Source organism: Xenopus tropicalis, chromosome 1 (genome assembly GCF_000004195.4).
Source record: "Xenopus tropicalis strain Nigerian chromosome 1, UCB_Xtro_10.0, whole genome shotgun sequence".
Classification (NCBI taxonomy): Eukaryota; Metazoa; Chordata; class Amphibia; order Anura; family Pipidae; genus Xenopus; species Xenopus tropicalis.
Window position 1 is genome coordinate 189,737,850 of NC_030677.2, and position 24,730 is coordinate 189,762,579.

At 40.9% G+C, this 24,730-nt stretch overlaps 1 protein-coding gene across 1 annotated transcript in view; it reads left to right on the forward strand.

Annotated features, from left to right (window-relative positions):
- Positions 1–2,140: 2,140 nt before the first annotated feature.
- The window catches only part of pde4d (phosphodiesterase 4D), a 446,323-nt gene continuing 423,733 nt past the window's right edge, over positions 2,141–24,730 (forward strand). The window contains exon 1 of the mRNA XM_031894063.1: positions 2,141–3,132. Within this exon, the coding sequence (XP_031749923.1) occupies positions 2,354–3,132 (779 nt within the window). The 5' untranslated portion in view covers positions 2,141–2,353. The remainder of the gene's footprint in view (positions 3,133–24,730) is intronic.

Below are 24,730 nucleotides of genomic sequence, written 5' to 3' on the forward strand. Positions count from 1 at the left end.
AGAACCTTAAGTTGCACCCAACCCTAACCTGCAAAACCTTAACTTGCACCTAAGCCTAATGTGTAAAACCTTAGCTTGCACCCAACCCTAACCTGCAAAACCTTAGCTTGCACCCAACCCTAACCTGCAAAACCTTAACTTGCACCCAACCCTAACCAATAAAACCTTAACTTGCACCCAACAGTAACCTGCAAAACCTTAACTTGCACCCAAGCCTAACCTGCAAAACCTTAAGTTGCACCCAACCCTAATCAATAAAACCTTAAGTTGCGCCCAACCCTAACCAGCAAAACCTTAACTTGCACCCAACCCTAACCTGCAAAACCTTAACTTGCACCCAACCCTAACCTGCAAAACCTTAACTTGCACCCAACCCTAACCAGCAAAACCTTAACTTGCACCCAACCCTAACCTGCAAAACCTTAACTTGCACCCAACCCTAACCTGCAAAACCTTAACTTGCACCCAACCCTAACCTGCAAAACCTTAACTTGCAACCAACCCTAACCTGCAAAACCTTAACTTGCACCCAACCCTAACCTGCAAAACCTTAACTTGCACCCAACCCTAACCTGCAAAACCTTAACTTGCACCCAACCCTAACCTGCAAAACCTTAACTTGCACCCAACCCTAACCAGCAAAACCTTAACTTGCACCCAACCCTAACCTGCAAAACCTTAACTTGCACCCAACCCTAACCAGCAAAACCTTAACTTGCACCCAACCCTAACCTGCAAAACCTTAACTTGCACCCAACCCTAACCTGCAAAACCTTAACTCGCACCTAAGCCTAATGTTTAAAACCTTAACTTGCACTCAACAGTAACCTGCAAAACCTTAACTTGCATTCAAGCCTAACCTGTAAAACCTTAAGTTGCACCCAACCCTAACCAATAAAACCTTAAGTTGCACCCAACCCTAACCAATAAAACCTTAACTTGCACCCAACCCTAACCAGCAAAAACTTAACTTGCACCCAACCCTAACCAGCAAAACCTTAACTTGCACCCAACCCTAACCAATAAAACCTTAACTTGCACCCAACCCTAACCAGCAAAACCTTAACTTGCACCCAACCCTAACCAATAAAACCTTAACTTGCACCCAACCCTAACCAGCAAAACCTTAACTTGCACCCAACCCTAACCAATAAAACCTTAACTTGCACCCAACCCATAACCTTAACTTGCACCCAACCCTAACCAGCAAAATGTTGCCATTATAGAACCTGCACCCAACCGTACCCATGCCTTTGTGCTCTGTACGCTACTTATGCACTTGGGTTCCAAGACAGGGAAACCTTGGGAGCAGAGGAAGAGTTTACTTCCCCAGTCTGACCCAAAATATATGTTTGCCCAAAATGTAACCCTAACCCACCTGATCTAAGGGTAAACCTGTGGGTCCAGTGGGTTGCGGGTCAACCCACACATCACTAATCCCAGTTGCACAGCTTTGGTCTGGGTCAGCATAACAGTAACAAACTAGCAGCTAATAGAATGTGTTGCCATTTACTAACTTGATAGGGAAAGATTCCATGTAATAAAGTTCATTTTGAGCATGCTAATCCCTGATCAGTATTCAGTGAGGGTGAGAGAGAAGCTCTGGGCAGTGTAACTTGCTGAAGTGTTAGAGCTGCCTTGTGTGTGGGGCTGGGGGAGGGGGGGCAGGCAGTCCTTGATATTTTACCCCTCCCCTTCCTCCAGTCAATCTAATTTAGTAAAGTTTCGAATTTTGGGAAGCGGATGGGGAAAGCACAGTGATGATGAAGGCAAAAAGTAAGCAGAAGGCATTAAGGCTAAGTGATCCCCCGCCTGCCTAGTGGCAGCAGTGCTGTGTGCGATTCCCATCCAGCATGAGCTGCGGCTGCTGCAGTCACTGTGAGAGGCAATAGGCATGCAGCGGGGAGGGAGGAATCAGCACCCTGGTCAGCACCCGGTCAGCACCCTGGTCAGCACCCTGGTCAGCAAGACTTTGCCCGGAGCCCTGGGGCTGGGAGCCTGCACTTTATCTCTAGCGGGAACGGAGCTCTGTATCGGGGCGCACCCCCCACTGTGGCTACAGATTTAGCGCTGGGGGCAAAGCTCCCATGTAACCCCGGGAATGCTGCATGGGCCGGAGCTGATTGATGGAATAATAACCGTTGGCTGAGGCTGCAGCGCCGGGAACCCAGGGAGCCAACTTTTCAGCAGCACCGTATTGCGCCGTATGCAGGGGCCGGGGCAGTGGCGCTGATAGCGGAGGGAACGATTTACTATGCGGCTTGTGGGTCTCTACATGTGAACTTCTGCTCCCAGTGCGCCGCTAGTGTAGGGCTTCTATCTGTCTGGCTGTCAGTCTGCAACAAGGGAAGCGATGGATACAGAGGGCAGCAAACTGTCTGCTCTGCTAAACAGCAGCAGCAACTGCAGCAACGGCAGCAGCGACAGCAGCAGCAGCACTGGGAACCTCAAGGCTCCCAAACATCTGTGGAGACAAGAGCAGCAGCAGCGGTGGCAGTGCCCGGCTCTGCATCATCACCAAAGCTTCGTCCAACACCAAGAGCCGCCGGCACCGCTCCATCCCGCTCTCCCAGATACTCCGCTCCTCCTGTCCCAGCAGAACATTTACCCGCTCCTCCATCCCCTGCCTTTAGCCCAAATCAACCCGGCTCTCCAGCCACAGATCTACTCTGTGCTCCCCAGCCAGCCTGCACCCCAGATCCTCCCCGCTCTGCAAGCTCACATTTATCCCGTCCATCAGCCCCAGTCCCCGGCCCTATCTCCATCCCAAGTCAGCCCTGGTCTTCAGCCCCAAATCTACCCTGACCTTCAGCCCCAACCTTCATCTCAGATCAACCCTGCTCTTCAGCCCCAATCCCCACCCCAAATCCAAGCCCAGCCTCACCCCCTGCTTCCATTCCAACTCCAGCCCCAGCTCCACAGTCAGGCTCAGCCGGCGCCCCACTGCCCCCCTGTCTCCTCCCGCACTCGCTACTCTAACAGCAGGGTGAGACACCGAGGCTTCTCCGACACTGAGAGGTACCTGCACTGCCAAGCTATGGACCGCTCTTCCTATGCTGTGGATACTGGCCATAGACCTGGCCTGAAGAAATCCCGCATGTCCTGGCCATCGTCCTTCCAGGGATTCAGACGGTAAGGAGGACAGTGATTTGCTTCTGTCGCTAAACCAGACGCTTCTCTCAGATCTGCCCTGGGAGAGCGGCTACTTACCCCGCTAAAGGGATGGGGGTGGGGGGGTAGATATTTAACCTTAATCAATGAACATGGATTGAAATGAAATAAACTATATTGTATATATCCGTGTATATAGATATACACCAAGGACCTCAGCTGCAGTTATATTTCCCACAGCCAACAATAGCTGCCTGTCTAGTATGGCAGGTTGGTCTCATGTATGGGGCAGATCTGATATGAAGGTTCTATAATAAGTGAGAGGAAGAAACTTTTGCTCTGTGTTTTTTCCCCCATTCTTACAACGGGATTTTGTCATTGAATGTGAGCACTAAAACTGGTATTTACACTGGGTTACCATGCAGACTGTGGCAGTGCTACAGAGATCCCTACAGACACAGCAGCTCCCCAGTGCATACAGCCTTGACTGGCTAACCAGCCTGGCACATATCACTATTGGTTTTTTAACCCTTTATGTATCAAGCATAACCTGGGATATTAGTCCTTATAGTATAGCTGTTAATCTGGTGGAAACTATTACCCAGTAATCTCTGATTTGCTTAGGTGATGGTTATGTTATCATCTCTTGTTTTATATAGCAGTTTAATTATAGTGTCTTGGGGAACTGATACATCCAACAACATGGGGTAAATTGCTGCTTGTTTAATGCACTTGCAGTCCCATCCATCTGGCAGAGTTGAATGTTACCTTTCCAACCGCAATGGCTGGCTCTCAGTGTATTACCTTTCTGTTTATTCCTCATGTCTCACAGTTGTATGGGGTCTGAGTAATTCCCTTACACTGACAAAGTGCTATTCCTATGGCAGCAATCCAAGCTTCTATCTAAGCACAATGCTCCGATTCATCATAAAGCCATTCTACCTTCTGGCACAGTAAAACTGAGCATCCACATAAGAATTCTCAATATTGTATGTTGTTCCGTAATTCCAAGGCTGGTGAAATCCATCATTCAGTCAAAATGAGTAAGGTTTCCATTTCTCACTATAATTTACTGCCAGAATGCCATAGTACTCGAGTTTTTGTCCAGAGATATAGTTTTGTGATGATGAAAATGATCATATTTCTGTGGTTACATTTCAGTGGATTGCATGTTGGATGATATGAATAACAGATGATAAAGGCAATATGTACCGTGGTTTGTGTTTTTGGGGGCAGGGGTTTTTGTATTTGACTTGGTTCTATTAAAATAGACAGAGCTACAACAATTGATAGAGGGCAACATCCAAAATTTTAGGGGTTCCCTAGATAAGCCCCTACCCAATTACATTTTGACGCTATTAATTGCTGTGTTTGCATTGTAGTTGCATGCATGTTGATTTGTGTTTATTTTAATTTATATAAAAGCATTGGCTCAATCTTTATTGGATAGACCTCTGAGTTATTTGGGTTAATTCATACGTTATTCATATAGGTACAAACGAGCCCTATTGGGCAGATGTAGTGTCTGTGTATTCCAAGAACTATTAGCTCTTTGGTAGACTCAGGATTCATTGGGCAAATATAAGAATAAGGGACGAGCTGCTTGGGCAGATACACTCTTTGGGTGGGTGTAAGTATCAGCTGTTTGGTATAAACCAGTCAGCAGTTTGGGGTGGATGTAAGCACTTTGGTTTGATATAAGTAAGTTGGGTAGGTAGTACTGGTTGGGTGTATATGCAGTATATACAGTATATAGGGGGTATGTATTCTTTAGTTAGATGCAGAACTGTTCATAGTGTATATATAGTATTGAGACGTCTGGATAAATAAGCATTTTGAGCTCTTTGGGAACTATAACATTGCCTTCTTTATGTGCCATGGCTATATATAACTCTATCCCATTGGACAGATAGAAGCCTTTACTCTTTGGTTGGAGCCTACTGTATCTTGCCTCTTTGCTTTGATAGCACAGATGGCAGCACATTTTAAAAAGCTGTCCTTTTTTTTATTATGATCAATTGCTCTTTGTACCTGCTGGGGGAGGAGGGTTGTTCCAAAGTGGGAAAATATTCATTGGAAAGAAAACACTTGACCCCCAAGTTACTGAAGGGATTTTGAAGAATAAAGAGATTTTAGTTTCCTGGCTATGCAGAATACACAGAAAATAAAGAGCTTTCCCTTGCTGTGTGGCTTCTCAGATCTGGCTCATGTGGGTTCCCAATGCATCCCCGCAAGGGAGGAATAAAATATTATCAGTATAACAGTGTTTCAGTATGGCTCATTGCAGTTTCATTCAACTTTTGTTCATTGATGGAAAAATTGGCTCTTGTTATAAAGTGTGGTTTAGCAGCCACACTCTGCTGGCTCATTCAGAGAGGATGCCTTATCATTAGGCTCCATAAATACTGCATGGGCACACAAGTGCGGCTCAGTCAGCGGCTCTATATTTTAGTTATCCCAAGAAATAGGCACTTAGGGACATTAATCACGTGAAGTGCCCTATGTGACAGTATCTGTAGTGATTTCGTAGCCAGCCGAATGGCATTCTCCAAACAAAAACCAGTACAACTTGCTCAATATGTTTTTTAGATATTGCTATTGATCTGCAGTGCAGAAGCTGTCTGGGAGACGGATGCCTTGCTAAATATGGCACGCTGTTACATATAATGCCCCTGGAGATTTATGTTAGAAATTTCACATCAAAGGTATTTATCAGAAATGGCTGAACCTGCGTCTGTCCAGCTAAACTGAAATCCCAGAATCCTCCAAAAAGTTGAATATGGGGGCTAGTATTCCAGAAAGCACTTTTAATGTTGGACTTTCCTTGGTGCTTGTGCTGAATGATACAAATACATTGGCACTGAGTCAGTGCTTGTCAGTAGAAATACTTGACTCATCTCTAATGCTATCAATGCTCTGGGACTGCGACGCTTTCATATTGATGTTTTTCACACCTATACATAGAAACTGAAGGTGGGAATAATGTCTGTATGAAAGAAGACAAAGAAGACAAGGGACCCTCTGCACTCACCCATTATCAATATATATATATAGGACATTAAGACATTCTGTGCATTAAGCTAACAAACAATGCCCCCCCTCCTTTAGGCAAAACAGGGATTGTTCATCCATATATTGCAACATATTCAAGCTTGGCAAATACGTCATCCCCAGTCTGGCCAGTCCTACACTCACTTTTATCCAAACCATACGAATTCTACTGCTTCATTATACACTTTTCACAGGGACCAAGTTTACCTACAACTTGCTTTCATTTAACATCACAACCCCAAATTGGTTGCCCTTTTTATTGGCCCATTGGGATCACCTGACTGTAGCTGGGAAGGGTGGGAGCTACAACATGGGGCTGGCCACTGCTCCTGTATAAACTATAGCAAAATGGGAAAGTTGTGCTCACCACTAAATTTTAAACCATTACGCATACAAAGACAAGGTCTGGTCTGTCCCGTCCTACACTTGGTGTAGTTGGCCAGCTTGAATATATTGAAATATATAGACAAACAAATCTGTTTTGTTTAAAGGGTAGTGCATTTCTTAGTAGCCTAGTGCACTAAATGTATATATATATATATATTGATAATGGGTGAGTGAGGGAAAGTTTCTTGTCTTAGTATGAATTTTGTGGTCACAGCCTCCTTGCCTAATGGTTGAAAATGTAATGGCGAGTGCAACTTTCCCTTTTTTTGTTATAGTCTGTATAAGGAAGAATTGCTGGACAAAGGCTTTACAGAATTTTTAAAACTAAAGCCCCAGCCTCAGCTACCCAAGGAATAATACTTATTACTGGACACAGTCAGAAACAGATAGACATGAGGACAGTTTGTATGTTGGTTGAATTTTTTTAGATCAGGCTTCTGGGTAAAGCTAAAAAAAAGAGCGATACCAAATGGCACCCAAGCACAGCTTAATCTGAAGCAGGGGAAGGATTTCCCACAAGCAAACAGATGGGAAAAGAATGAATACTAAACCACACTCTGTTACTTGTTTTAATTGGTGTATTTGCAAGTTATTCCTGGCATCTGAACACACACGGCAGGCTGCTTAATTGTATAAGGTGCAATGAGTATGTAAGATAGCTTGTCCTTGGAATATACATCTGTAGCAATCAGTTTGGAGTCTAGATGGAAACTATCAACTGGGGATGATAAAAAGTAGAGATAGGCCTTATCCATAGCCCTTATCCTTAAAGGAACAGTTGTAAAAATTAAACTGGGTAAAATAGACAGACTGTGCAAAATAAAAAATATTTGTAATAGAATTGGGCAAAAAATGTAATATATAAAGGTTGGAGTGAGCAGATGTCTAACATAATAGCCAGAACTCTACTCCCTGTTTTCAAGTCTCTAACCTCTTAGTTGGTCAGTGACTTTAGGGGGGGGCACATGGGACATAACTGTTCAGTTAGTTTGTGAGCACTCAGGTCAGATTCAAATGCTAACTGAACAGTTATGTCCGATATGCCCCCCCCCTCAAGTCACTGATTGGTTACTGACTACTAACAGCTTAGAGAGCTGTAAAGAAGGAAGTAGTGTTTTGCCTATTATGTTAGACATCTGCTCACTCCAGTATTTATAGATTACATTTTTGCCTAACTCTATTACAAATGGTTTTTATTTTACTATCTATTTTGCCCATTTTCATTTATACACTGAACTGTTCCTTTACGATATCATGGATATCACTACTGCAGCACCCATGGACATTCCTTGTTTCTGCCAATAAAATTCCGCACCAAAACGAAAGTAGTTTTTGCATAATATAATTTGCAGACAATCATGAAGGAAGTATATAAATGAATTCAATAGATTATTTTCTAATAAAACCTTTTCCACAGGTTACATACCTTCTGCGTGTGATTGGTGTATATAGGTTTTGTATGTTTATGGTGCATAAAATACTTATGTTTTGATGCCATTTTTTTATTTTAACTGGAATAATAGGTCATTGGTGTCTTTTAATCATTTTTTTGTTTGCTTGACTATATCTTGTAAGAAACAATCGACATATTGTGAGAGTGCCTCAAAGATAGATAGATAGATAGATAGATACCCTACATATAAAATATTAGAATATTATATATCACCAAATAGATCCATGACCATATAAAGGCAGGCAACGTGCTTTCATACATGTCATATAAATCTGTCTTTATTATCCTGGTATCTCTCACATTAGTCGCTCTCCCAATAGAGTTTACAATTGTAGGTTCCTATTCACATTCATACAATGCACACAAACACAAGGGTCATATTCAGGAGTCAGTTAAGCTGCCTGCGTGTTTTTGGAGTGTGTGGGGAAACCCATATAGGCACTGAGAGAACATCCAACCTCCTTGCTGAAAAATATGACCATTAGTCCTCATAAAAGATTTTGGACATATTTAAGAAAGTTTAGGAGAAGCTTGGGTCACTTTTCTTCTCTCATACACACATTGTATAATTCTAGAGTTAGTTGCCTTCTAGATTTAGACATGTAAATAATCAATAAAGAGCAAGCTCCACACTGAATTGCTGAACATACAGTACTTTTTAAAGCCTGAATAAGAAACACTGTGTAGGCTGCCATACAGCCTTTGCCATTCTACAGCTTCCATAGTGATCAGCCAGCTAAGAGTATTGCAGGAATGTCATTACATGGAAGAAGGACCTCTGTGCCAGAGGAGATGCTAATGGAATGTGCATATTAGAAGAGCTGCTTTAAAGGAGAACCAGGATTCTTATAAAGGACATAGAGGTCATGGAGCACATTCTTATCTCCTGCTTATCTTCTGGAATTCTGTTCTTTAACTAAGAATGACTTACCCATTAGATGAAGGGTGGATAATTTCCCATCACACTGTGTTAAAGTTCAGTATTAGTGCTTTTAAATATATATATATATATATATATATATTTTTTTTTTTTTGTATACTAAAGGAGAAGCTTCTGTTTTACAGACTAATGGTGGCCACACACGTGGCGATTTGCGATCTTTCGTGTGACCATGATCATACAATCAGCCACAAACCGTTCAGGGCTGAAACAGCAGATAAGGAGGTAGAAACAATAAGATTTCTACCTCCTTCAGCTGATTCAGCCCTGAAGGCAGATTTTGGTCAGGCGCCTTCTATGCGCCTGATAAAAATCTTTTAACTGGCCCGATCGGTGAGCAGCAGCTTCCTGCGATATCAGTCGACTCGCCGACTTGCCATACACGCACCGAATATCGCACGAAACGAGGTTTCGTACGATGTTATCGGTGCGTGTATAGCCAGCTTTACCCTCTAAAGGCAAAGCATGATGAGAGAAGAGCAATCAGCTAGCATTTGTGCAATCTGGGCATATCCAAAGGGCATTCATTTGGTTATATGGCTGTATATGACAACCGCTAGTGTTTTGGGAGACATAAGTGCTGTTTGTTTAGATGTATTTAAAGGTTGAGTCTAATTTCTCTGAAACTGGAGACTTCATGTCTCGGTGTCACACATCCTTGTCTCCTGTTGGCTCCTGCTGGGTTTGGGCTACATGGCAGCTCAGGTAATTTATTGCTGTGAGGGTGGGGGACAAAATGGCACTAATCAATCCCCTTGATTTCAACATCAATCATCTTCACAGATCATATGATTGTGTTTCATACACTGGTGAATCTCAGAGTGATTACAGTCTGACCTATGATTGCAGCTGTGGGCCCTAGGTGATAGGTTCTCAGAGTTTTGTCAGCTGTCTATTTACAGCCAGAACGACTGAACACTGGGAATTGGGCCACTTGCTGAGTTTCAATGGAAGTTGCTGGCTGGGTCAGAATGGTTTCTAAGAATAAGGTGAAACGTATAGGTACCTTGGGCTACTCCTCCTCATCATACTCTTATTACACCCCCGTTGTGCCCCAGCTATTCCCTTGTCATGCCCCAGCTTCACCCCCTCTCCATGGGACCACTGAGACCTTTGGACTTGGATAAGCCTAATGGCAATCCACCACTGGATGCAAGTGAGGGACAGAAGCAAGGGAAAGATGTTGGAAAGGATACTGTATATCCACTGCTTTTATTTTGCCTACAAAAACACTTAGAGATCTTGAAACAAAAACATCCCCCTATGTTATGGAGTTCATTTAACTGCACTCAGGAGCAAATAGCACCCCCTTCCACCAGGCAATAAGTGCACGGCTCATTTTACATGTTTCTCATATAGGCACTTGCTGTTGCACCAGCTAAATTACAAACAATTGAAGGGCATGTATTTGTACACACATGTCCCCGCTCTTTACAATCTTTACAATTTTGTGACTTTTGGATCGCCAATACGATATTATCGTGACTAATACAATTTTTTTGTAAGCATTTTCGTGATATTTGCGATACAAATTTATCCCATTCGGGATTCGAACTCGTGATTTCATGAATCTGCCCCATAGGCTATTTTTTTTTTTTTTTACATTTGGGGAATCATTTTGGCTTCAACAGGCCCCTTTCTTCAGGGGACAGGGTGAGCAATGGGAAAATAGCTGCCCTCCAGGCAGTTAGGGCCCTGCTAACGTTTGCACCCCTTTTGCAATTTGTTACATAGAGCAAATCTTTCCGCTTTCAGTATTTGGCACAATTCCACTGAAATTGTGTGCAGGTTCATTGCAACAAACAAAAAACATGGCACACTGCACTGATTTTTTTCTGCTTATTTAATAAAGCCCTATAATGTTCAGTGTGATTGCATAGCTAGAAGACCATCCCTATCAGCATATTCCACCAGTCAGTGTTTTTGCGTATTTCGGTTAGAGCAAGGCCAAGTAGTGTTGTTGCCCAAGATAACACTGCCTGGTGCTCACTCAACCTCTTCTCCGGTCAGCACGGCGCCTATTACAGCTATTAACTCTATTGATTCCAAGCTCTCAGCGGAACTGTCCTTTAACCTCTAGTTTCTCTTTGTTAATTTGAATTTTTCAGTGGTGTGCAATGTATTTGCAGATATCATGATTTATTTCGATATTGTGCCAGTATGAGTTTGGGCAATGAGAAGTGTGGTACTGTACATTGGGTACTGTAGATATTCAGGTATGCTAAGGCCATGTACAGAACTGAAGTCCAATCAACTTATGTCTTATCTGAGATCTCTATATCCAATAGGACTCCATCCTGGTGCAGCATCATGGGACAAGCTCACTATATCATGTCTATATTATCACATTCTGTCTGGCAGAGTTCTGATGCACTGGGAGAAATTCCAATGCACCCCCTTTGTGTTTGTAAGGAACTGTTTCTGCCTTCAGGAGAGAATACACATCTCTGTTTCTAGATGATAAATGGCCTTGGGGCTTTGTATGGATAGGATGACATACACGGCTTGTAACTATGTACAGCTTTTTTTTCTTTTCTGGCACTTCATTTTCAAGTTATAAGTCACTGAAATACATAATGACTGTTATCTTCATCCTTTATGGGATTCGGTACCTAAATGTAATGCAGAAATGCTGCTGGGTTGGTTCTACTCGTTGATGCAACGTGGAATGTTCTAAGCACTAAATTATACCATGTATATTCTCTAGGGCCTTTTATTGTCAGTGGGGATGAGTAGGAAGTTTGGGATGATAATAATAATAGCAAAAGCTGCAAAGGCTGGACACCACCGATGTACTTCATGTATTTTTTTTTAAAGGGGAACTCCGTGTTGCAAACCAAAATTTGTTAAAGAGCCCAACACAGAAACATCTAATATACCTATCACTGTAATCTGTTCATTCAAGAGGTATAAACAAATATCATTATTATATTCTGAAATCCAGCTGCAAAACAGTTCTTCTCTTTCTGCATCATTTGAAATCCTGGCAGGGGAGGAGGGACTAAAACATTGATCCTAAAAATTGTAACAACTTCTCCACAGCTTACAGGCAGCATGCAGGAACTACCCACAATGCATTGCACTGTTATATTCATTTCCTTGTTGACATCAAGTGCAGGGGATTGTGGGATTGGGAGGATGCAGGCTGGAGGCAGGCTGAGGACAGGAGACTACGGTTACATTTTATTTGAGTCTCAAAGTAGTCAGCCAGATCAGCAGGGGAACGGGGGCGGGGCTTAGGTAAATGTTCCAAACCATATTACTATATTGAAACCATGAAAAGGCTGCATATTTTTTAATTGATATATATTACAAAGTTGCTTGAAATTATCTGTAGAAAAGGCTTAATTTGTGTTTGGGTGGAGTTCCCCTTTAATTTTCTAGATCTATAGTGAGTTTGGTTAAAAATGATGGTTTGTGATATTTCTCCCACTATAATATAGTAGCCAGTCTATATAGAAGCTAAAGGATAAACCACTGAAAGTGCAATGGCAGATTTAAGGCAGCAGAATGAAATGGTTGCTTTGGGAGGCAACCAAAAGAAGACTCTAGTAAAGAACTTGCTCATGAATATATATTTAACTAAATCTAAATCTTTATTATTTTTTGCCTAAGGACAGGTTTGCCTCTTCTGTTTGTATGATCCTCGTTGGGCCTTCTCACTTTCCATATTGTACTGTATTAACCTTGGTTGGATGACCCTTCCCAAGCCAACATGAATCCGCCGAATACCCAATGACAGCTGTGTCTCTTCTGCTTAACATCATCCTAAATGGGAATCCACACTATTTAGATAAGATTGTGTTCAACCTGGGGTAATATAATTAGAGGGTTATGGTTTCTATAGCAACCCATCAGTAGCTAGGTTTGTTTAGCCTAGTAAAGTTGGAATGATGATATCTGGTTGTTTTGAGAAGCCAGACCTGGGCAAACGTGGCAAGTTATTACATTGGGGTTATCCCGTTTTTATTCATGATTGTATTTGGTTACTGTTATGCTTTAATGTTTAATCTCTAGAGCAGAAAGCTTCTAGTTACCATTCCGCAGCGATCCTGTGTGCGTGCGTTTATCGGACCCTTTCATCTGTCACATGTTATCTTGAGATAGGGAGTTTAATGTGAGTGAGAGAACAATGCATCAGCGTAATTGGCTTTCCTGGAGGTGCCCAATCATTCCTGCAGCACCTCTCCGTCATCACTCGCGCTGTAACAGTAAATGGGAGCCATTTAATCAGGAACGGGAATCCAATGCTATCAGCAGATTATGGCCCAAAGTTTAATGATTAGATTCTTACTTTGTCATGAAAATGTTGAACCTGTATAGTGTTTCCAAAAAAAGCAGAGAAATAAGTACCAAAACAGATGTAATTGAAATGATGTATCAGTGGTTTTAGAAAAACCAAAAGTAGCATTTATGAAAGCAGCTGCAAGTGTGGTTATGTTAAAATGAAAGCAAATGTTATGTCATTCCCAAAATGTACTTGTGTCTGTGTGTAAGTGCGCCCATTGGTACTGGGAACCCTGGGAGCTACCGAATCTCTGAATGTGGCGGCTATACCCTCAAACAATGTAGGTCTCTATGGAAAGTAAAGGGAAGATAAACCCTAGGTATAAAGCAGGCGTAAGTTCCCTTTAATGATAGCATTCTAGCCTCTTGCATTTCCATTGCGATGCCGATCATGACAAAGTCAAGGTTAAGTAGGTGCAGCAGACTTGTGGCTAAAGAATTACACACCAATGGCATTTTGACTATGAGCGCTGGAAATAACACAATCCTGACAGCAAAACTGCACCCAGTTTGTCACATTTGATGCCACTTTTGATGCTACTGCACCCATCGAGAAATTGTGCTTCCTACTGCATCAGGTGCAAGTCCCCCTTGCGGCTACAATGACACTAGAATGCGGCTTTGTGGGTAAAAAAAAACATGGCACAATTGCACTTTGCACACTGCACTTGCGTTCATAAATAAGTAGTGATGAGCGAATCCGTTCCGTTTTGCTTCTCTGAAAAATTAATTAATCTTCGGAAAAATTTGCAAAACGGCATAAATTGTGCAAAATGTGACTTTTTTGTCGCACACAACTTTTTTGTCGCACACAACTTTTTTGACTTAACCTTGTCTTTTTTTAAAGAATTTTCCTTGGTGAAATTTTGCTGCCATTTCGCAAAAAATTCTCAAATGGCAAAATGCGGAATTCACTGCAAATCCATGCCTGCTTATCACTATAAATAAGCCCTATTATCTGTTCCACTATCCATGCCCCCAATTGTTGCCTACCTGTCCATAACTATAATTATCATAAATATAGATAAATGGAGGGCACTCATTTCACAGTCAAAAAAACAATATGGGTGTTTGGTGCAAAAAACCCCAAAATTGGACCCCCATATAGGGTACCTAAGACAATAATTTCAAAATAGAGTAAGGGTTTGCACACAAAGAGCACAAGCAGTGGTAATATTAAAAAAGTAGTTATCATTTATATAATATACAGCGGGTTTAACAACAATTTCTAAATTACAGAAAATAACACATAAACGTTGTAAGATACATACCACAAAAATGTGCACAGGCAAAAAGAGACACACCGGTTAGCGGATATACTTGCCAAAGATGAGAATTACCCCAACGTTTCGGCAAAGAGCCTTTCTCAAGGGGAATCCTACTATAACAATAATTATCCCCACTGATTATAATTTTACCTGTCCTTGTATCCATCTTCCAGGGACAATTTGGGGCATCACAGACTTCTATCAAGATAAACCTTAGATTATCTATAAAATATGTTCCATTTTACAAGCAGAAAACAGAACCTTCCTTCTTTAGTGCATTTACATATATGAGTGGGGGCTGCCAATATTCCAGGAATACGTTGCGCACACAGTAAGCTATGGCCCCATACTTTAATGCCTGCTTTAATGGAAAGTAAATGGAAGATAAACCCTAGGTATAAAGCAGGCGTAAGTTCCCTTTAATTACAGCATTCTAGCCTCTTGCATTTCCATTTGCCAATCATGACAAAGTCAAGGTTCTACCAGGAAGCACTCCTAATGTATTTCCATCTGTGTTTGTGAATTCCACGCGTGTTATTTATTGCAGATACCCTATGGAAATAAGAGTTTACTTGGCTGTCAGGTTTATATCATTTAGCACTGATTGAATGAGTTATTTCCCAAGGTTGTTTCATATAAATAGCACCGCTGCATTCTTTGTTACCATGTTCTGCGTGTAATTAAAAACATAACATGCGTTATTATGATGTATTATGTACTTCAGAAGGCTCATTGTATGCCAGCATTTGAACTGACTCACCAACATATGTCCCTACTGATAAAGGCTGCGTTCCTTGTAGGCATAAACACTCTGTGTCCGTCACCATACTGCATAAAACACCTTATGTAAATGAAATATTTCTGCCTTGTTTTCTTCTCAGCGTAAGAGGATTTCTGCTTATCCTGAGGCATCAAATAAGAACCTTAGCAGAACCATGTTGTGGGCAACATTGCAATGAATTAGCTAGAAACAGTACCTAGGGACACTCATATTCTTTGGCAGGACAGGTCACGGTGAAAAACTAAAGTAATATTTCCAAAAAATGTTGCATAAGAGATTTACATTCCCTATTTTTACTTTGCAAGAATGATCGGCTATTTCATAGTTATTGTGGCTAGTCAGTTGCCATGTGACTTGTACTGCAGCCATTGCTCTTCGGTAGTCGACAATAGAACATTACCCCCACCGATGTATTCAGGATTGCCACCCAGCCGGTCTAGCTGGTCCAATACAGGCAATTTAGTTGCCCATACATTTGTAGTTAACCATCTTCTCATCTCTTTACTAAAGCTTTTTGCTGCTAATCCCTCTATTTAAACCTTCTATACCATCTCCAAAGTGTTAATTGCCCCAGTTCTTCCATTTCGTTGCCTCTTATGTCATAGAACTGCCCATTTCCCACCTCTGTCACATCACAGATCCACCTATTCTCAATACCATGACATCATCAAATAGTAACAACCGCTACAGGCTGGAAAAAGTATAGTATAAAGGTGGGAACCCTAATTCAGGAGTGGAACTAGGGGTAGTTGCACTTCAACGCAAATCAGATGCAGTTGTGCTAAACATTTTCTTAGTCCAGATGGTGCTTTCCATCAAAATGGCGATCCTTCAGGTGCAGATGTGTTGCAGCAATCGATACAGGCACTGTGCCAACCCCAAGGCTTCTGCAACCTACAGAGGTGGTGGTTACTGATGAGCCAATCTGTCCCATTTCCCTTTGATGGAAAATTCGCAAAACCATTGGAAAATTGGCTAAATGGTAAAAATTTGTAAAACGCACTTAAGTCTAAGGGCATTTTTTCACGGCGACTTTCTTGCAGCTACTTTTTTTTATGGCTACATAAAATACTACATTGGAGTTAGTGATGAGTGAAAATTTTCACCATAAACTGCAGTGTATTGTACACTGGAAAAATGTCACTGCGGATTGGAAAAAGCCCATTGAACTGGAACCCATCACTAATTGGAGTCTATAGGCATTCGCGGTGACTTTTTTGGCGACAGCGCTTTCCTCTGCCACTTTTCCTGTACAAAATACATTGGTGCGTAAGGGCATTTTTTTTGCTTGTTTCTTTTAGCGACCCAATCTGCCCCCCCTACCAACTGCAGGCGCTGGCACATCTCCTTCCCATGGGAGCCACAAGGAGGAAGTGCGGGGGGGGGGGGTAAGAGGTTTGACGGTGCAACTGGGGTGGGGGCCCCCAGGCAGCAGCCCCTGTGGGCCCTGGACACCTCAGTCCGACCCTGTAAGTAATTTAATGAATGGGATTTTTTTGTGCAATGGCTATGGGGAAGTTATCCCTAGTGCAACTGTGTTTTTATTCTGAAATGAGCCCTCACGTTTGATATGGGATTTCTGGAATCCCCCTGTGGCTTTCCTTTAATACAGGGGTCCCCAACCTTTTTAGCACCAAAGGCCGGTAAAAAAATTTTTCCACGGACCAGGGGGAAAGGGTGGTGCGGCGCGAACTGCATGCGCATTATACATGCGACGCACTGGGGGGGTGCGCAGTGCGAACTGCAGGTGCATTATACATGCGACAGGCTTCATTGCTCCTTTATGCGTGCGTTTATTAGCTCGTTTAGGTGTGCGTCACGTGGTTTTTGAACTGATGTGGCCCACTGCCATGCCATCCACAGCCCGGAATTGCTCCGCGGCCCGGCAGTTGGGGACCCCCATGCTTTAATAGACAAAAACACTGAACAAAGGCTCTCACGGAAACAGCAGATATATAATTAGGCAGACAAACCGTGATTCCTGGAAGTTATGCTGTTTTTTGTAATTGGGATCACAATACAAATTATTCAGGCTCATTTGCTGCTACAAATTGAATTTCCAGTCTGTTTTCCAGTACTGCAAAGGAGAAATAAACTGCTACGGAATGATAAGTCTAACATCAGCTCTAAACATCCCGAAGAGAGCACAGAAATATATATGAAAACAAATTACCTTTTTTTCATAATAATTTGTCAGATTCCGTATCTGAGGCCTCCAGCCCAGCGAGGATCCAGGGAACTGACAGTGCCTGACAGAAGCTGTTTTGGAACGACACTTACGAAATGATTGAGACTTCCCCGTTGTCAAGGAGACTATCAATGTTCTCAATTTGTCAGAAAGTCAAGAGCACTTCACTTTTATTTTATTATATATTTTTTTTTTTTGCGAGTTGACGATAACCTTTAAATTTAAGACATTTATTTATCTGACAGTTATGAGTAGAAAGTAGAATTCTCTTGCCACGGGCATTAGTGCTGGTGTTCAAATATTACTCTTCCTCTTGCTCAGGCTTTTGCCCAGAAATGTTTCAGATTTAATTGGAAACTGGTGAAGATATATATACTTTTAGCCCAGGGAATTTTTAGACCCACAGCAATTAAAAGGCCTTTTTTCCCTCATAAAGTGCATAGCAATAAAAATGGATGTTGAACTGGATGTCCCTTCGGTTGGGAGCAACCAGTGACACTGCTGGGTAACCAGTACACTTCTATGTGTGATATGGATAGTTAACTGTAACTATATTGGGGTTATGTAATAACAGGCATACGTTTGCCCAGGAGCAGTAACCCATAGCAACCAATCAACAGGTAGAATCAAGCGTTTTACTGTCCACCTGTTTAAAAGTAAACATATTATTGGTTACTACAAGGATCTGTTACTAGGTAAACTTAGTGCCTTTAATTACATATGGGGATATAACCTTTAAAAGTAAAAGGAATAAAAGCCATAAATACTGTATGGGGTTATGTCATAAAAGACACTAAGTTTGCCCAGGAGCAGTAACCCATAACAACCAATCAGCAGGAAACATTTACTGGTCACCTGTTTGTTTAAAAGCAAACATGTTATTGGTTGTTATAGGTTACTGCTCCTGGGCAAACTTAGTGCTTTTCATTACATATGGGGTATGTGCGTATCTACTGGTACCAAAATCTTCCCTGATAGACCAACAGTAAAATGCAAAATAATTTATATGTACAGAATTATACAGCAAGGCTAGGAACACTGTGAACAAGAGCAACCATGTTTTCTGTATATGGCATACACACTTGAACCCTTTTCTTCCAGTGAAATGAATGGTACAGAGGACATGAGCTAAATGTACATATCATGATTGCTACCTATAAATATATATTATCCATATATAACAGCAATAAAATGCAAGAAATGGGCTTTGTTCGTATTACCCCAACAATACAGTGCAACAGACGGGGGCTTGTTCTTAGGAAAAGAAAGAGCAGGGGTCACACATTCAATCCCATTGGGAATTTTTTTCTATACCTACATAGAACAAGAAAACCTAAGAACTTGGCTAAAGACAGCCCTTTGTTGCTTTTTTACACACCATGAAATGATGACATAGAACAAGATGAGAGACTTGTGTCTATTTGAGCATAGTTTTTCAAACGGACCAGCAATACAGCACAAGAGATGGGTTTACTGATATAAGATTTGTGCATATTACCCCCCCCCCCATATAATATAGTAATACAGAGTGCAATGTGGGTTTTGAGCCTATTTTTTTTTCAAATGGATCAGCAATACAGCACAAGAGATGGGGTTTATTATTATAAGATTTGTGCATATTACCCCCCCTACAATGTAGTAATAAAGAGTGCAATGTGGGTTTTGAGCCTATTTTTTTTTTCAAATGGATCAGCAATACAGCACAAGAGATGGGGTTTATTGATATAAGGTTTGTGCATATTACCCCTCCATGCAATATAGTAATACAGAGTGCAATGTAGGCTTTGAGCCTATTTTGCACAAACAAACCAGCAATACAGTATAAGAGATAGGGGTTAGCTCTTATCAATATATAGAGTAGAGTAGGAATCACAAAATTCTGTCCAATTCCAGTTAATGGTTTGTTCATATCCCTACATAAAGCAGGGAAGGGGATTTGTGCATATTACTCCTCCCTATACAACTAGTAGTACAGAGCACAAAGTGGGCTGTGAGCATATTTTCCCCATATAGACCTGCTACACAGTACAAGACATAGGGGTCTGCTCATATTGTTCATGTGTGTTCATTTCCTACACAGAGCAAAATGAGAGATTTGTGTATATTACCCCACCCCGATACAAGGTAACAATACAAAGCGCAATGTATACTTTTAAACATATTGAACAGACCAGCAATATAGCGCAAGAGATTGGGGTTTGTTGCTGTCCCTACATAGCGCCAGATAAGAGTTTTGTGCACATTATATTACCCCTATACACACTAGTAATACAGGGCACCATGTAGGCTTTGAGCATATTACTCCCTAACAGGCCAGCAATATAGTGCAATGGGCTGTGGGTACACTGTGGGCACATACTGTAGCCTTCCCGTTACCAGAAAACAGTGCCGCAGATGGAAAGTAAACATTTGAACTTTTTCATATACCACTGATTTGGAGTCAATGGGGAATTCTAATAAACAATATTATACAAAAATACTGGGAATGGCTTTGGGTCTATTTTATACATTACAGAGGCAATAAAAAATAGTCATAGAAATATTTACAAAATTTCTCTGTTTTTGTTCCGTTTGATTATTTTTTTTAATAATAAAAGTCACAGTGTTTGTTGCCAACTCTTAGCACACAGAAGAGAGCAGTAACATACCCGCTTGTCAGGGTTTTATTTATAGCTATAAGATGAAAAATTCTTCTTTAAACCAGCTGGGAACACACAACTACCTAAAGACTCTAATAATTCAATCACAGAGTCCTGGAATTTCCCAGAGGTAGATGGATGGAACAGAGGATATGAAATGAGAAGTAAGAAAAGCAGCTTTCTAAATGGATAATAGGAAGTCCTCTCCAATCAAATGCTGAGAAGGATCCTGTGAATCTACAGTAGATGTGTGGATAATGAAACAGGCAGCTGGTTATCAGTCGCTGGCAGTTGACTTCTTACTGATGTTGGAACAAAAATGGTTATAATAAGAGAAGAAGAATTTTAGTTATAGCGAACTCAGGGTGGCACTCTGCTTCAGCTCTTACCTCGGGTAAATATCCAAAAAAAGACCAGCAACGCAGAATTATATTCCAAAAAGATCAATCATGTACACGTTTGATCTTTTTGGAATATAACTCTGTGTTGCTGGTCTTTTTTTGGATATATACAGGTATCGGACCCCTTATCCGGAAACCCATTATCCAGAAAGCTCCGGATTACGGAAAGCCCGTCTCCCATAGACTCCATTATAATCAAATAATTAGGATTTTTAAAATTGATTTCCTTTTTCTCTGTAATAATAAAACTGTACCTTGTATTTGATCCCAACTAGGATATAATTAATCCTTATTGGATGCAAAACAATCCTATTGGATTTAATTACTGTTTTATTGATTTTTTAGTAGACTTAAGGTATGAAGATCCAAATTACGGAAAGACCCCTTATCTGGAATACCCTTGGTCCCGAGCATTCTGGATAACGGGTCCTATACCTGTATATATATATAAGTATAAAAGATAGCTACACACATAGAGAAAGGAAGCACACTTTTATTTTATCGATATTTCTGTCCTCAGCTCGGACCTTCAAGAGAATGAAGAAAACCCAGAAAGACATAAGATATTATAATTAAAGACACAAATGCATGTAGAACTTTTTGTAATAATAACCCATCCCAGTCTCCTTTTACTTGGGCTCAGGTACCATAGGTCCTAAGGAAGTCTATAGGGCTCATTTACAAGAGCGCAGTGACCATTTTTTCCACATACTGCAGCATTTTCCTGGCATTATTGTGGTTGCAAGGGGGGTGTTGCATCTGGTGCAATTGCAGCCGATATGTCACATTTACATTCTGTCATGAATCAGGCACAATAGAGCTAAATATGTCTGAAGTCTGATTGTCGGCATTTCTGGTGTTCAGATTGCGCCCATTGCTGCAATGCGCTGAGGGACCCCTGGAGCTACTGCCTGGCCCATAGGTGGTGGTTGCTCAGGGTTCCTTTGCATCAATAAGTACAACTGCCCTCAATTGGAATGAGTGGCAGCAGGTACTGAGACAAAGCCAAGCGCAACTAGGCTATCGTCAGCAGCATCTCTAGCCATGCATCAAGCAAAGGCTTATTTTGCACCCAGAGAGAAAGCTGTTTAATATGCTATCTATACCAAGCCTGGGAAAGGCAAGGGCAGTAGGAATGACAGGCTAGATATAACAAAAGCAGGAATACCTTTGTCATTGTAAGTCAGTTCTACTGCATCCCCATATCACTTGCTGCAAAGCTGCTTATAACATGTATTACTTTTGATTTTTATACTGTAACTAGGTAGCCTGATTCTCCAAAAGTCTATATTTTAAAACTCTTAATCTTTCTTATTTACTGTATTTTGTAATCAGAAAGTTAGCAATGGTAAGGGGGGGGTATGTTTAGAAATGTTTCAGTTGGTATCTGTTGACCCCATGTATTATTATCATAACATGTATTTATCAAGTGGCAATGTTCCACAGTGCTGTGCATCAGAAGAGTATATTTATCAAACAAATTACATTTAAATACAGGAGTCATGGAGCTCTATGCACTTTTTAAAGCTGAAAAGATGAAAGGAGGTATGGGACACGATGAGGGGCATTTACTAACATCATTTACTAAATAAAATCCGATTTTGTTGCAGAAAATTTATTATGCGACAAACAACGACAAATGTGAAAGCAAAGATACGCCACCTAAAAGCTGTTACAATCATGTAGAAGTCAATGGCAGGTGTCCTCTTCACAACTGGAAGATCTTTCCTTGCTTGGTGATTTTACAGGTTTTGGGGGTTTCTTGATGCTGGCATTTGTGCGACATTACGGAAATGAGTGAAATTGTGGTTTCAAAAACCTCCTATACCACGGAAATGAGAATGTTGATAAATTTGCCTCCATGTGTAGGGTTTGGCAAGATGTGGAGTCAGCAAAGTTAGAGATCCTGCAGCATGTTACATTGGTGGTGGCATAGTGTATAGTGAGGGGATGCTAGGCTCGGTGAGGGTAAGCTTCTCTAATGAAATGGCTTCCAAGAGATCATTTAAAATCAAAAAATTAAATTACAATTATAGACAAATGTTTCTGTAATGGAGCCGCACACACAAACATATGCAGTCGGGGAGCTTACCCCATTTATTATGGAGGGGGATACACCCTCCCTTCGTCAGGATGAAGGCTTGCACCACTATTGCAGTGAGTATAGCAGCGACAGGTGTGCGGCTTTAACAAGTGTGTTTATAATTATAGACAAGACATGGGCTACATAGTGTGATATACTTTTGGGCAAAACCACAACTCATACAGGGTTAGTGAATAAAGAATAAAGAAATTCACCTAAGGCAAAAAAGAACTGACACTGAAATTAACTTCTGGGACTAGTAATGTGACATTAAGGGGAAGATTTATCAACATTCAGTTTGAGGTTTTGTCACGATTCAAGTTTTTTTGCGTTGAAAAAGTTTGAATTATGTTTAAAAAACTTAATTGTCTGGTATTTATTAATTGCAAATAACCCAAAAACTCGAATGTAAAAATTGACCATCTACAAGATTGCAAGTTTCTATGGAAGTCAATGAGATTTGTCTTAGGCAAAGTCAAGCCACATTTGCAGATTGTAAACTCGAAAAACTCTAGGGGGCACATTTACAAAAGCACGAACGCTCGAGCGTTCATGCGAACGACGGCAGCGTATTTTTGCCGATTTTTTCGGGCGTCCACACGACTTTTTCGTATGGCGCACGACTTTTTCGGACGGCGCACGACTTTTTCGGACGTTTGCACGAAATAATTGGAAAGGTTTTACCGCTGTTTACAATTGTTTGGTACGAAAAATTCGTGACTTTTTGATTGCCAATACGATATTATCGTGACTAATACGATTTTTTTGTAAGCATTTTCGTGATATTTGCGATCTTCCGAAATTTTCGTTTCCAATACGATTTTTTCCCATTCGTGATTCGGATTCGTGGATTAGTAAATGTGCCCCTAGGTATTTGAGTTTTTTATTCAAACCCATTTAAATGTGAATTTATTTGATTTAGAAAAACAAACTTGATTTCACAAACTTGAAAACTGATAAATAAGCCCAGTAATGTCCATATGCCATTATTTATGATTGTGACCTCATCAGTTTTTAAATATTAAGCTTAAGCTTGTCTTAGCCTTGTAAATTGGGCTAATTGCAGTCAGTCCCTTCTCTAATTGTTCATGCCAATGTCTCAGACATGTTCAGGTATTTATGGAATGAAAATCTAGAGAGCTCCGCAGAGAATGATATGAGTGTAACATTCTCAAATGTGCATAATTGAGTTGAAAATTAACATTCAGAAGCAACAAAGGCCTTTAAAGCAAAGCTAAGCACCATAATACACTACTGGCAAATGTTCAATGCCTTCTCAATGGAGAATAGAAGTATTAGCAACCGTATGGCTGAGAGGTTCCGCACTGTATTCCTGTAATACAGCTTCATTTGCTGATTTAATTACTTTTTGCATGCTTTTTTAATGGTCTAGTAAGTATTTGTTTTGAATCCAAATTTTGCTCTTAATAAATATGTGCCATTCTTAACAATGGAAACTACATTAAAGGTATATAAAGCGTATATGACATTAAAAAGAGGACTAGTCCCTTGACAGTAAATATCATAACAGGATTCTGGGAAGAAATTCCTTTAGGCTCTTAGATAAGTCCCATTTACATGGGTTTATCCTATAGGCTAATGCTGACCCACTGGGTTTTCAATGCAAAAGCCAGGATAGTAGCCGATCAGATTCCCAACTACAGACCGGTTTCGCCCTTCTTGGGGCTCATCAGTGTAGCGCAGGGTTTTCTTATCAGCTTAGGTTGAGCCAGGAGTGGGGATACACAAACAAGCTAAAAGGGTTGAGGAGCTTGTTTGACAGTAAATAAAAATTCAGTTTTGATGTTCCCTCAGATCATAGAACATAAATTCACAATTAGGGGGCAGATTTATCACTTATATATCACTATATATATATATATATATATATTTATTTATTATATCACTTGTCCTCCCTGTGTGTAATTCTGTATATTGTAAGATTGTACAGCGCTGCGTACCCTTGTGGCACATTATAAATAAAGTTATACATACATATATACATATCATCCCACCTTGAGTCGATCTTAGGTCAATGCAAAATGTATCAGGACAAGGCTAATTCCTGGCTTCTACATGAGGACAAGGGCTATTTAACAAGGGTACAGTACAAATTCTACATCACTAAAAGGTGCAAAACA